Below are 15,174 nucleotides of genomic sequence, written 5' to 3' on the forward strand. Positions count from 1 at the left end.
CATTTAGTTGAAGGTGAGTAAAGGAGATACATGTATAGCACAAGACACACTGTAACAATTGTGTTTTGACCACGGTTTAGCACCTCCCTTCTGTTAATTATTCTACACGGTTAAGGAAAGAACCCTCTTTCCTTAGGCTCACACACACTTTTCTACCTTATCTCCCTCATATTATTGACCTGAGACTTCCTTTCCTCTACATAAAAACTTCTTTTCTCAACACCCATTTTAAGCCTATTCTCAAGTGACAGCCTTGAACGAAAACTCATTTTCATAGGTACTTACTACCTCCTACCCCACAAACAGTTCCTGTTGTTATAGGATTCTAATGTAATTCTTTAGCTACTTTCAAGTTATTCTATGTTAGGAAATGTCAGTCTTACTCCTAATACAAATGCTGCATGAATGGCAGCTACTTAATCAGAACTTTTCAGTGCTTTACAAACAGTCTACTACAGATGTCTGGTTCTGTTCCATTTAATTCTCCCCTTAACACAGTCTTTAAAAATGCAGCTTTGGGAAAGGAGAACACTCAGTGATAACTTTGCCACAGTTCAGAATAGCCCTGCTTGTCAGTTCATGATTTCCAAGTTCAGATGCCAAGAATTTCCTCACTCTAGATGCTATCCACCTACTCATCTTGTCCACTCACCATGGAGAAAAGGCATTCGTGTGGGTGATGGGTGGTCTCAGCACACTGGGCTAGAAAGAACAGGATCTTCCAAGAGGAAGAGCAGTGAAACATAGAGCTGAAATCACTTTTTTTTTAGGGGGGTGAGGGTACTCTGAAGTTGAAAATCACTTGTTGAAAATCCTCTGGAACGAGAGGACTATATAAGTGTGCATATAGCTAAAAATCCTAGTTTTCATGTGTTTATTGGCACATTTGATTCAAAAGTTTTCTTCTTCTCTGAAATAATTTCCCTTGAATCCTACTTTACCTCATGTTTTGATGTGTGTATCCATTATCATTCTGTTCCAAGTATTTTTATTTCCAATTTTTTTTAACTCTCAAATTATTTAGTAGTGTGATTTTGGGGGGGGGGGGGTGAGGAAGATTGGCCCCAAGCTAACAGCTGTTGCCAATCTTCCTCTTTTTGCTTCAGGAAGATTATCACTGAGCTAACATCTGTGCCAATCTTCCTCTATTTTGTATGTAGGACGCCACCACAGCATGGCTTGACGAGCAGTGTGTAGGTCCGCACCTGGGATCCAAATCTGAGGAACCCAGGCCACTGAAGCAGAGTGCACCGAACTTAACCACTACACCACCAGGCCGGCCCCAGTAGTGTGATTTTCAATTTCCACATACGTAGCAGTTTAAAAACTATTTTTGTTAGTAACTTTTAAATTACCTGCTTTGTAGTTAGAGATCACTATCTGTATAACAGCTATTTCAAATTTAACTGAGTCTTTATTTATGGCCTAACACAGTATCACTTTCTGTAAATATTCACGTGTGCTTGAAAAATATTCTCTTATTGTTGGACATAGAACCTGATATATCTTAATTACAACCAACTTGCTACCTTCTATGTTGAAATCTCCCTTTAAATAGATAATTCATAAGTTTCTCTGCAGTTTTACTAATTTCTTGATTCACATATTTGAGGCTTCTTTTGAGTTGACCAATTTTTGCTTTACATATTAGACACATGCATGTCAAAAACTGCTATACATTCTGGATGCCAAATCTTCTATTAATATTTACAACCCCCACCATCCCCAACAATGCTTTTTGTCTTATTTTTATTAGTATAGCAATACCAAATTTATTTTGGTTAGCACTTCTTTTTTGAATCCTATTATTTTCAACCTTGCTGTATTTCTATGCTTTAGGCATGTCTCGTATTCTAGAAAATATCTAGATTTCTTTGTTCCAATCTGTAGGTGCTTTTTAAAATTAGTTTTAGTCCCACTTAGATTTATTATATTTGTTGGTATATTTGGTCCTATTTCTACTATCATAATTTTATATTTCAATTTATCCCACTTTATTTTTAAGCTTCTCTTTAAAATTTTGGTATCTATAGATATCTTCTTCTAATAAGACAAGAACTTTGGTATGGTTTCACATCCTTTGATTTTGCCATCCTCTGCCAACACATCAATGTTGATATTAACTACACTTTTCTTAGTTATTAAGGATATAGTTTCTCCTTTTAGTTCTAGCAAGATGTAAAAATAACAATCAACTCTAACCAAGGTATGAAATCACAAATCTCTTGCAGCATTCCTCAACTTACCTTATCTTTTACTTAAGCACTTCATTCAAAACTGTTTTCAATGTGGGCCTTTTTAAAAAATCTTCAGAGAACCTGAATGCCCAAGGATATTTTATTATCTACTGTTATTTGAACGACAGTTTGGCTGGATATTAAATTCTAAGTTTTCTTTTCCATCAATATTTTGAAATCTTGTACACAGTGTTGCTGTAGAAAAATACATCAAGCTCATACTTATTCTTTTATATATGTAGCCTGTTCTTTCTTTCCGCAGGCTTTTAGAATTCCTCTTTCATATTCTTAAATTTCAGTTTAGTATGTATAGGTGGGGTTTTCTTTATTCTCTTTTTTGGTGCTCTATGGCCCTTGAAATCTGAGGTCAGTTTTTTCTTTTCATTCTGGGAAACTGATCTTAATTACTCTTTCAAATATTTCCTCCCTCCATTTTTTCCCTCTTGTTTGAGCTATTTCTTTTTTTTTTTTTTTGTCTCATATTGCCTTAAAACAGTTTTTCCCTATTGTCCTCTCCTTTTTCCTTTTAATATATTTTCTAAATATGGTTTGCCAATTATTTATTCATTTCCTAGCTCTATCACTTCTGCTATTTCTCGTCTACTGTATTTTTTACTTTATTTTTCACACCTAAACTTTCTGCTTGGTTTTGTTTCCTGTTCTCATTGCTAACATCTTCCCCTACTTTTTATTTTTTTTTGGCGGGGGGTGAGGAAGATTGGCCCTGAGCTAACATCTGTTGCCAATCTTCCTCTTTTTGCTTGAGGAATAATGTCACTGAGCTAACATCTGTGCCACTCTTCCCTATTTTATGTGGGATGCCGCCACAGCATGGCTTGACAAGTGGTGCCAGGTCTGCACCCAGGATCCAAACCTGCGAACCCTGGACTGCCAAAGCAGAGTGCACGAATTTAACCACTATGCCACCTGGCTGGCCCCCCCGTTACTTCTTTTATTATGTTCATTAGACTAAATTTATTGATTCATCTGTCCTAAGAATTTTGCTTCTGTTGGAATCTGATATACTCTATGTTGTTTTTCCTTTGGAATAGTTGCTTTCCTCCAACGTTTTGTTATTTGCATGAGTTTATTTTTCTCCTGCCATTATCAACCAAACACGTCTAGTAACGAACAGCCAATACACTCAGTGGGTAGGGATGGTGGAGAGCAGACTAGCACTAGGGTGGAAAATTCAGGCATTAAACTACAATCACTCCCCACCTCTCAGAACAACTCAAGTCAGAGCTTCTTTTTTGGGAACACTCCTTAGACTGCAATTGTAATTCACCAGCCAGGTGAGTTTGGAGCAGGGAGGGGCGAAGCAGTTTCCACCTGATTGTCCCAGTTCCTCCCAAGAAGTAAGATTTAAGGAAAGACTGCCTAGGATTTTATTCTAGAGAACAGCTAGAAGAAAGATCCGAGAGTTAATGTAGGGTGAGGCACAGCTTGTTTTAAGACAATGGCATCAGGGGAGGAGGAGGCAGCAGGTTAGCAAGAACAGAATTCCAACAACTCATTCTTATTTTATTCTCCCACAGGGATGCTAGGTTAACTTCTACCCCAGGCTACCTGCCAACCCAATAGACCAAAAAAGTATCTTTCCTTTCAGTTTTTTCAGTATCTTAAGGACTCATCTTAGGGGTAGGTACCAGCAGTTTACAGTTTAGCATTTTGAGACCATGGGATCTTAGCATTTGTGACTGTAAAACTTATCGGCTGTCAATATTTTATGCTTGACTTATTTTTGGTTGTTTTTCTTATAACATTATAGCAAATTCTGTAAACACTCCAATGACATTTGAGAATTTGAACTGTATATTTGTAGAAAATAAATTTCTGATAATTTTTATTGTTCAAATCCTCTGATAATTCCCTGGTAAAAATGTGCTTCAATTTCTATTTATTTTGGGCATATGAATCACAGAAATTATTTTTACACCTTTATTAGTGACTCTGCTTTTTATCAAAATTAATTACTGTGTCAACAGCTTTCTCTCCTGAAGTAATGTTTCCAAAACTATTATCATCAATTTTCTTTCTGTTTTTTCTTTAAATTTTTACTGGCTTACAGAATCAATCTATTTTTTGATAATGTGTAATTTTATTTCAAGTAAATCTCTTTTTAATTTTTTTACAATTTTATTTATTTATTTATTTTAGTTTTTTGGGAGGGGGAGATTAGCCCTGAGCTAATATCTGCTGCCAATCCTTTTTTTTTTTTGATTCTTTTTTTTAATTAATGTTATGATAGATTACAACCTTGTGAGATTTCAGTTGTACATTATTATTAGTCATGTTGTGGGTACACCTCTTCCCCCTTTGTGCCCTCCCCCCACCTCCCCCCTTTTCTCTGGTAACCACCTATCAGATCTTCTTGTCAATATGTTAACTTCCACCTATGAGTGGAGTCATATAGAGTTCATCTTTCTCTGACTGGCTTATTTCACTTAACATAATACCCTCGAGGTCCATCCACGTTGCTGCGAATGGGCCAATTTTGTCTTTTTTTATGGCTGAGTAGTATTCCATTGTGTATATATACCATATCTTCTTTATCCAATCATCAGTTTCTGGGCATGTAGGTTGGTTCCACGTCTTGGCTATTGTAAATAATGCTGCGATGAACATAGGGGTGCAAGGGACTCTTGGGATTTCTGATTTCAGGTTCTTAGGATAGATACCCAGTAATGGGATGGCTGGGTCATAGGGGATTTCTATTTTTAACTTTTTGAGAAATCTCCATACTGCTTTCCATAGTGGCTGTACCAGTTTGCATTCCCACCAACAGTGTATGAGGGTTCCTTTTTCTCCACAACCTCTCCAACATTTGTCACTCTTGGTTTTGGATGTTTCTGCCAATCTAACGGGTGTAAGGTGATATCTTAGTGTAGTTTTGATTTGCATTTCCCTGATGATTAGCGATGATGAACATCTTTTCATGTGTCTATTGGCCATATTTATATCTTATTTTGAGAAATGTCTGTTCATGTCCTCTGCCCATTTTTTGATCGGGTTGTTTGTTTTTTTGTTGTTAAGCCGTGTGAGTTCTTTGTATATTATGGAGATTAACCCTTTGTCGGATAAGTGGCTTGTAAATATTTTTTCCCAATTAATGAGCTGTTTTTTTGTTTCAATCCTGTTTTCCCTTGCCTTGAAGAAGCTCTTTAGTCTGATGAAGTCCCATTTGTTTATTCTTTCTATTGTTTCCCTCAACTGAGGAGTCATAGTGTCCGAAAAGATTCTTTTGAAACTGATGTCAAAGAGTGTACTGCCTATATTCTCCTCTAGAAGACTTATTGATTCAGGCCTAATCTTTACGTCTTTGATCCATTTTGAGTTTATTTTGGTGTGTGGTGAAAAAGAATGGTCAATTTTCAATCTTGTGCATGTGGCTGTCCAGTTTTCCCAGCACCATTTGTTGAAGAGACTTTCTTTTCTCCATTGTAGGCCTTCTGCTCCTTTGTCGAAGATTAGCTGTCCATAGATGTTGCCAATCCTCCTCTTTTTGCTGAGGAAGACTGGCCCTGAGCTAACATCCATGCCCATCTTCCTCTACTTTATATGTGGGACACCTACCACAGCATGGCTTGCCAGCTGGTGCCACGTCTGCACCCGGGATCCGAACCGGCGAACCCCAGACCACCAAAGCAGAACATGCACACTTAACCGCTGTGCCACAGGGCCGGCCCCTAAGTAAATCTCTTTTAAGCAGCACATCTTTGGGGCTGTCATACCTCTGCTTTTTAACAAAAGATTTTTTACGTTTCAGAGTTGATTTTTGTTTTCTTTTTTTTTTGGTGAGGAAGACTGTCCTGAGCTAATACCTGTTGCCAGTCCTCCTCTTTTTGCTTGAAGAAGATTGTCCCCAAGCTAACAACTATGCCAATCTTCCTCTATTTTGTATGTGGGACACCGCCACAGCATGGCTTGACATGTGGTATGTAGGTCTGCACCAGGGATCCAAACCTGCGAACCCCAGGCCACGAAAGCAGGGCACATGAACTTAACCACTATCCCACCAGGCCAGCCCCTTGATTTTTGTTTTCTTGCTGTTACTACTTATTTTGTTTTCTGTTGTACTGGTTACATTGGTAGATATGCTGTTTATAATTATACTAGTAGTTACCTTTGTTTTGGAAATTCTTAAGCCTTTATCTGATTTTCGAAATCATAATTAATGCTGTCTTTACAGAGAGATCAGGCAACACATCAAACTTTGCACAATGTTCTAACAGAAACATAAAGAACAAAACTGGAAAATTCCCCTTTGCTTCCACTACTCTTCACCAGTTAGACAATGGCAACAATTTGCTCTCTTTTCATTTATGTATTCATATGTGCTGATAAGTCTTTTAAAGTTTTTTTTCTTTAAATATAGATACAGTTGTTATATGTATTGTTCTGCAACTTACCTTTTTTGTTTCAGAATGTCTTGGAGACTTTGTGTCAGCTATATACTCCTTTTTTAAAACCACGAATTCCTTGTTAATTGTGTTTTAATTTTGATTCACTTTTCTGACCCAGAAATAAATCTTTAAAAGCTTTTCTTTAAACAAAATAGTATCCAGGAAAGATTCTTGTGAGGAATATTTCATAAATTATTGCAGGTCTGAGGTATATCTTTCTGTTCCTTTTATGTGTGAACATGCTGAGGCATTACATTTTTTAGTCCCAGTCTTTATCTATTAAACCTTTATAAATACTGCTCTATTATCTACAGAGTAAAAACCTAAGAATAATTTGATTTTTATTCCTTGCCACCTTTGTATGTTTAAATGCTTGAAAAAGTCTATACCTACTCTTAAAATCTGAATACCTACTAGGATGTATCTTCAAATCAGCCTCTTTTTATTCATTTAGCTTAATTTTTTTTTCTCATCTACAAAGTCTTTTCTCTGATACCTGTTATTTGTACTTCTTATCTATTTGCTCTGTTTTCTTCTTTGGAAACTCTATTACTCAATATTGTATCTTTATAAGCTATTTACCTTCTGTGTCACACTTTTCATCTCTTTTTAAAATTCTTCCTGTATTAAGGGAGTGTCCCCACAGTGATCTCTTCCTCTTCCTCTCACTGTGATTTCAATTTATTTCATTACCAAATCTTTTTTCTTTCTTGCTACTGTTTTCTTAGTTTTCTACTACTTTCTTATCTTGAACCTATTATTGTACAAGCATTTCCTGAATCACTTCAAGTCCGTCGTGGAATAAGATAGAAATAAATAAAAACTAAGTCAATGTTTTCTTTAAAACTTTCCTGCTTCACAAAATAGGACATATTTCTTATGAGAGATTTTCCTCTGAGTACTTAGCAAGAATACCCCCTTTTCTAGTGCTCAATATTTTCAGTCTCCGATTTCTTTTTTCCTTTTTACCCCTTTTTGAACAAAGAAAGATTCATCTAGGTCTAGTGTTATGGGTAGTTAGTATGCACAAGTTACTCTCAGTGCTCTCCTTGACCTGTTTAAGTGTTGGTAAATTCTGCCTCTTATTCTGAAACTGGATGCACAGGTATGTAAGGTGTCTAGTACACTTCTTGGATCCTAACAGGCCTTCAAACAATTCCATTTCCTTATTCTAACTATTAAATCTTTCTGGTAAGGCAAAGAGACCCATCCAGTTGTGAATAAGGAAGAGGATTCTTTCCATAGAATTGAATTCTGGAGAACTGAGATAGGGTTCCCCTGATTCCAAGACTATCCAGTATAGAGAGGCAAAGGGAAGCTTTGGCCAGGACTGGCTCATTTTGGTCAAGCTGAAGTAGTTGTATCTTTTGAAATAAGGTCATCAGTGTATTGTGACTAGGTGACAATTTAGTCATATACCAGTTCTGCTGTGGGAAGGGCCTCATAATCCACAAAAACTATTCCCAGGATTCTAAAGTAAACCAACAAGAGAAGGAATATAAAGATTCTAGGTACTCCAGTTTTATTCTATTGGGTTGTGACCTGCTACTTAAAAAAAAAAATCTCGTCCCGTTAGTGATAAAAATCCATAGAAATTCTTGCTGAACTCTGAACTATGCTATAATGGGCTCTTCCTGATGTATGCCATGGTAAGAAATGTGTTCTGTATTATCCTTTGTATCTTTTTGCACGTCAGAAATATTACATAATTTTTTTAAAAGTCAGAAAGTTGCAAGGTCAAAAAAGGAAAAGATACATATACCTGATCCAGTTATAATTATGCATATATGATTGGGCATTAATGCAGATCAGTGTTTGTGTATCTACTCATTAAGAAAACAACATAGTACCAGAAAGATCCACATCAAACTCAGGTGCTGCATAACCACTACCACCCTCAAGACTCAGCTAAAAAACTGTTAGAATAAACAAATTCTGCAAAGATGCAGGATACAAAACCAACAGAAAAATCAGCCACATTTCTATATACTAACAATGAATTTCTTTTTTGGGAAAAAGAAATTAAGAAAACAATTCCATGTACAATAGCATCAAGAAGAATAAAACACTTAGGAATAAGTAGGCAACAAATGTGTACACTGAAAACTACAAAACATTGTTGGAAGAAATGAAAGAAGACAAATAAATGGAAAGATAGTCTCTTGTTCATGGATTGGAAACCTTAGTATTGTCAAGAATACCTAAAATGATCTATAAATTCAATGCAACCCCTATGAAAACCTTGATGCTTTTTGCAAATATAGAAAAATCCATCCTAAAATTCATATGGAATCTTCAAGGGACCCTGAGCCCCTAAAACAATCTTGAAAAAGAAAAACAAAATTGGAGGACTCACATTTTCTGATTTCAAAACTTACCACAAAGGTGTGGTAAACAAAACAGTGAGACAGTGGCACCAAGACAGACATACAGAACAACAGAATAAAGAGCCCAGAAATAAACCCTCTCATATACAATCAAATAATTTTCGACAAGGGTGCCAAGACTATTCAATGGAAGAAGGACAGTTCTTCTTTTCAACAAATGGTGCGGGGAAAACTTGATATCTACACACAAAAGAATGAAGTTGGACCCTTACTTTACACCATATATAAAAATTAAAATAGATCAAAGATCTAAACATAAGCGCTAAATTGATAAAACTCTTAGAAGAAAACAGCAGAAAAGCTCCATATCAGATTTGGCAATAATTTCTTATGACACAGAAAACAAAGGAAAAAACAGATAAATGAAAAAAAGATAAAATTCAAAACTTTTGTGCATCAAAGGACACTATCAAGGGAGTGAAAAGGCAACCCATGGAATGGGACAAAATACTTGCAAATCATATATCTGATAAGGGATTAAAATCCAGGATATATAAAGAACTCTTAATTAAAAAATGGGCAAAGGACTTACAAACATTTCTCCAACATAGACAGATGGCCAGTAAGTACATGAAAAAATGCTCAACATCACTAATCCACTAAGGAAACACAAATCAAAAGTACAATGAGAAATCACTTCACACCCATTAGGATGGTTATCGTCAAAAAAATAGAAAATAAGCCTTGGTGAGGATATGGAGAGGTCAGAACACTTGTGCACTGCTGACAGGAATGTACAATTGTACAATGGTACAGCAGCAGTGGAAAACAGTATAATAGTTAAAACACAAAAGTGTCAAATTAAAATTGGTAGAAATTTAACACAAAAAATTTAAACATAAAATTACCATATGATCCAGCAATTGCACTTATGAGTATATACCCAAAAGAACTGAAAGCAGAGATTCAGAGAGATTATTTGTACACGAACGTTCATAGCAGCATTATTCACAATGACCAAAAGGTGGTAACAACTCAAATGTCCATCGATATTTGGATGAATGGATAAACAAAATATAGTATTATACACACAATAGCATATTATTCAGTCTTGAGCAGGAATGAACTTCTGATATATGCTACAACATGGAAAAACCCAGAAAACATTATGCTAAGTGAAATATGTCAGACACAAAAGGATAAATATTGTATGATTCCACTTAAAGGTACCTAAAATAGTCAAATTTATAGAGACAGAAAGTAGAATGGTGGTTACCAGGGGCTGGAGGAGGGAGAAACGGGGAGTTATTGTTTAACGAGTACAGTTTCAGTTTGAGATAATGAAAAAATTCTAGAGATGGACAGTAGTTATGGCTGAGTGACAACATGAACGTACTTCATGCCACTGAAGCATACACTTAAAATTCATTAAAATGGTAAATTTTATGTTATGTATATTTTACCACAATAAAAAAAAAGAAGGAAAAAAGGTAGGAGAAGTTTTTTGTCAGCCAAATGTAGAACTATGATTTGGTGGTAGTAATAAGACAATGAAAAGCTGGCCAAACGGCAACCTCACTTTCTACCCCATGTAGATCAGAATATACTCCCTTTACGTAAGAGGCTTCCCAGGGAGGGGCAGTCGTTAGGTAAAGCCAAGTTTTTATGAAGGTGATGTATTCTCAAAAAGGCTGAAGCTGGACGTAAATTTCTTAGAAACACAAAAGGAGTTTCAAGCTGCATAGTGTAAAAGAATGTTTGGGCTGAACAATATAGGGATGAGAACACCAGGCCATTCAACTGGGGGAGGGGGAGTGAGACTGAGAATCAAGAAGAGGAGAGGAAAAGAAGCTGGTTAGAGGGCTGACTCTAAATAGCCTCAGGGCTCCAAATGGAACTGCTTTGCAAATTATCACTAGAGCAAACCTTCAGTAAGCACTTTATATGCCAGCCACTGTTCTAAGCACTTTATATGCATTACTTCAAGTTTTAACAAAATTGGCCTTGGTGACTCTGCCTGCAACCAAATTTCTCCTCCTCTCACTTATAGGAAAAGGTTAACTTAATATTCAAACAGTATAAATAGCTGTGGCTATGGCTGGGATTTCTGAAAACAACTGCTTTCAGGTATTTAAGAACGGGGATTTTTGTTTGTTTGTTTATAGATTAGAAGAGCCTCTAGGTTCAAGTGCCCTTTGCCCCATTTTTTTTTTTTTTTAAAGATTTTATTTTTTCCTTTTTCTCCCCAAAGCCCCCCAGTACACAGTTGTATATTCTTCGTTGTGGGTCCTTGTAGTTGTGGCATGTGGGACGCTGCCTCAGCGTGGTCTGATGAGCACTGCCATGTCCGCGCCCAGGATTCAAACCAATGAAACACTGGGCCGCCTGCAGCGGAGCGCACGGACTTAACCACTCGGCCACGGGGCCAGCCCCAGAACCGGGATTTTTTTGTTACACAGTTAACTCATTTCCCCTCAATAGCATCTCTCTAGTATCTTACCACATTCATACACAAATACACAAAAACAGCATTTAAACAGTAAAAGGGTGAGTAAATAATCATACTCTTTAATCCTTAGTTGTTCAGCCCTGGATTTAGAGCATGTTTTCTTTTCTAGACTTTCTCCTATCCCTAACCCCCATCTCTGACTCCAAAATATATGTAATTTTATTGATTTTATGGATTATGAAAAAAAGATGCACATTATCATTAAAAAATATACAAAGTGTAAAAAAAACTAAAAATCACCCGAAAGGGTTAATTCTTTATTTGCATTAATGAGTATGGATTATTTCCCCATAATAAATGACCTAAATAAACACACAAATTAAGCAATAATAAATGACATACTAACATTTAAACCTAAATTTTGGTAACTAAAAATATTTTTAGCATTAAAGACTTTTTAGTCCTAATACTGAAAAGTAAACAAGCTAACAACTGATTCTCACCAACTTCATGAATAATTTTAGTCGTAGTTTTTAAATTCCGTATACAGATTTTAGATTCTGTATATATATATGTAGATTTAGATTCTGCATGCATCAATTTCTAAATCTTACATACATAACATTATCACAGAACAACGGATTTTTCTAAAATGACTTCTATCAAGACTATTTACTGCCTTTTAACAATCAGTCAAACTGCTTTTGGGAACATGGAAAACTACAGTTCAGATTTCATTCCTTTTGTTAATGCAAACCTATCAACAGACTACAAAATTGTTGGATTTAGGCAAGTCAACCCTATATAGAGCAGAATAAAACAACCATGCAAACAATCGAACTTGGAGGGGTTCTGTAAGAAATCTACCAGCGCTAGGGCTGGCCCATTGGCATAGTGGTTAAGCGAGTGTGCTCCACTTCAGTGGCCCAGGTTCACATCCCAGGCATGGACCTACACACCACTCATCAAGCCATGCTGTGGTGGCATCCCACATACAAAATAGAGGAAGACCACCATAGATGTTAGCTCAGGGCCAATCTTCCTCAACAACAACAACAAAAATTAAATAAATAAAAAATAAGAGATTTAAAAGTATTTTTTTTTAAAAGAAATCTGCCAGTGCTGAAAATGTCTACTATCAGTCATCCCTTTAGAAAACAATCCCATTTATAACTGCATCAAAAAAAAAATAAAATACCTAGGAATAAATTTAACCAAGGAAGGAAAGACCTGTACTCTGAAAACCATGATGCTGATAAACTGAGGTGACACAAATAAATAGAAACTGAGATGACACAAATAAATAGAAAGATATATCATGTTCATGGATTGGAAGAATTAATATTGTTAAAATGTCCATACTACCCAAAGCAATCTACAGATTCAATGCAATCCTCATCAAAATACCAATGGTATTTTTCACAGAACCAGAACAAAGAATCCTAAAATTTGTGTGGAACCACAAAAGACCCTGAATAGCCAAAGCAATCGTGAAAAAGAACAAAGCTAGAGTTACACTCCTTGATTTCAAACTACACTGCAAAGCTACAGTAATCAAAACAGTACAGTAGTGGCAGAAAAACAGATACGTAGATCAATGGAATACAAGAGAGGGCCCAGAAACAAACCCAAGCATATATGGTCAATTAATCTATAACAAAGGAGGCAAGAACATACAATGAAGAAATGACAGTCTCTTCAATAAATGGTGTTGGAAAAACTGGACAGCTATATGCAAAAGAATGAAACTGGACCACTATTTTACACCATATACAAAAATAAATTTAAAATGGATTAAAGTCTTGAACATAAGACCTGAAACCATAAAACTCCTAGGAAAAAAACACAGGCAGTCAGCTCTTTGATATCAGTCTCAGCAAATTTTCTTTGGACCAGTCTCCTCAGGAAAGGGCAATAAAAGCAAAAATGAACAGATAGGATTACATCGAACTAAAAAGCCCTTTGCACAGCAAAGGAAATCATTAACAAAACAAAAAGACAACCTACTGAATGGGAGAAGATATCTGCAAATCATATATCCAATAAGGGGTTAAAATTCAAAATACATAAACTAACAGAATATTAAAAAAATAATCAACTCAATTAAAAATGGGCAGAGGGGGGTCAGCTCAGTGGTGTAGTAGTCGAATTTGGCAGGCTCTGCTTCAGTGGTCTGGGTTTGTGGGTTCAGATCCCAGGCACAGACCCACACCACTAGTCAGCCATGCTGTGGCAGCAACTCACATATAAAGTGGAGAAAGACTGGTATAGATGTTACCTCAGGGCTAATTTTCCTCAAGCAAAAACAGAGGAAGACTGGCCACAGATGTTAGCTCAGAGTGAATCTTCCTCACCAAAAAAAAGAAGAGCAGAGTACTTGAATAGACATTTTCCAAAGAAGACATACAGATGGCCAACAGGCACATGGAAAGATGCTCATCATCACTAATCATTGGGGAAATGCAAATCAAAACCACAATGTGATATTACCTCATACCTATCAGAATGGCTATCATCAAAAAGACAAAAAAATAAGTGTTGGTGAGGATGTGGAGAAAAGAGAATCCTCATACACTGCTGGTGGAAATGCATATTACTGCAGCCACTATGGAAAACAATATGGAGGTTCCTCAAAAACTAAAAGCAGAATACCACACAATCTAGCAATTCCACTCCTGGGTATTTACCCAAAGAAAACAAAAACACCAATTCGAAGAGATATATGCACCCCTATGTACACTGCAGCATTACAATAGCCAAGATATGGAAGCAACCTAAGTATCCACTGATAGATGAATGGATAAAGATGATGTGGGTGTATATACACACACACATACACACACACACACACACACACACGGAATATTACTCAATCATAAAAAGGAATCAAATCTTGTCATTTGTGACAACATGGATGGACCTAGAGGGTATTATGCTAAGTGAAATAAATCAGACAAATACCATATGATTTCACTTATATATGGAATCTAAAAAACAAATGAACAAACAAAACAAAACAGAAACAGACTCATAGATAGAGGAAACTGGTGACTACCAGAGTGGGGAGAGGTTAGGGGGTAGGCGAAATAAGTGAAGGGGATTAAGAGGTATAAACTTCCAGCTATAAAACAAATAAGTCATGAGGATATAATGTACAGCATAGGGAATATAGTCAATAATATCATAATAACTTTGTACGGTAACAGATGATCATTTCCTACGTATATAAAAAGCAAATCACTATGATGTACACCTGAAACCAACAGGATACTTTATGCTAATCATACTTCCATTAAAAAAATTAATTTGTTATTAAAAATAAGAGTATTTAGATTTACTCCTTCAAGGAAAATAGGTTATACAGTGATCAAGTAGTAAATGGCTTATATATTCAAAGTAACAACATTTAAGACTTACCTCTAATATCTGACTAGCTCTAGGTAATGAGTGCCCATCAGCCTGGATCAGCGCTACCTGAATAGGAGACTGTGACAGAATACTGGAAGAGCTAGCAGAAGTCTAGAAACAAAGAGAAAAACAAAGGTACTCTGTCTTGATCTATTATTAACACAGGCAAAAGGTCACTAAAGCACTACCTGGGGGACAACTGGTATGTACTTATATTTAGTAAGTAATCACTTATGTTTCATTTGATAACCTTGTAGTGGATACCACACGGTCAGTGGTAAAATTTTGTGGTCAGCTAAAAAATGCAGAGTTCTTTTATAGGAGCCTAGAGGAGGTGCATGGGGCCT

At 36.2% G+C, this 15,174-nt stretch overlaps 1 protein-coding gene across 9 annotated transcripts in view; it reads right to left on the reverse strand.

Annotated features, from left to right (window-relative positions):
- CCDC66 (coiled-coil domain containing 66) overlaps positions 1-15,174 on the reverse strand; it is a 48,732-nt gene that overhangs the window by 19,448 nt on the left and 14,110 nt on the right. For all 9 annotated transcript variants that reach the window (XM_070493173.1, XM_070493172.1, XM_070493171.1 and 6 more), the window contains one exon: positions 14,837-14,938. In XM_070493173.1, coding sequence (XP_070349274.1) covers positions 14,837-14,938 — 102 coding nt within the window. The remainder of the gene's footprint in view (positions 1-14,836; positions 14,939-15,174) is intronic.

Source organism: Equus asinus, chromosome 21, assembly GCF_041296235.1.
Source record: "Equus asinus isolate D_3611 breed Donkey chromosome 21, EquAss-T2T_v2, whole genome shotgun sequence".
Lineage (NCBI taxonomy): Eukaryota > Metazoa > Chordata > Mammalia > Perissodactyla > Equidae > Equus > Equus asinus.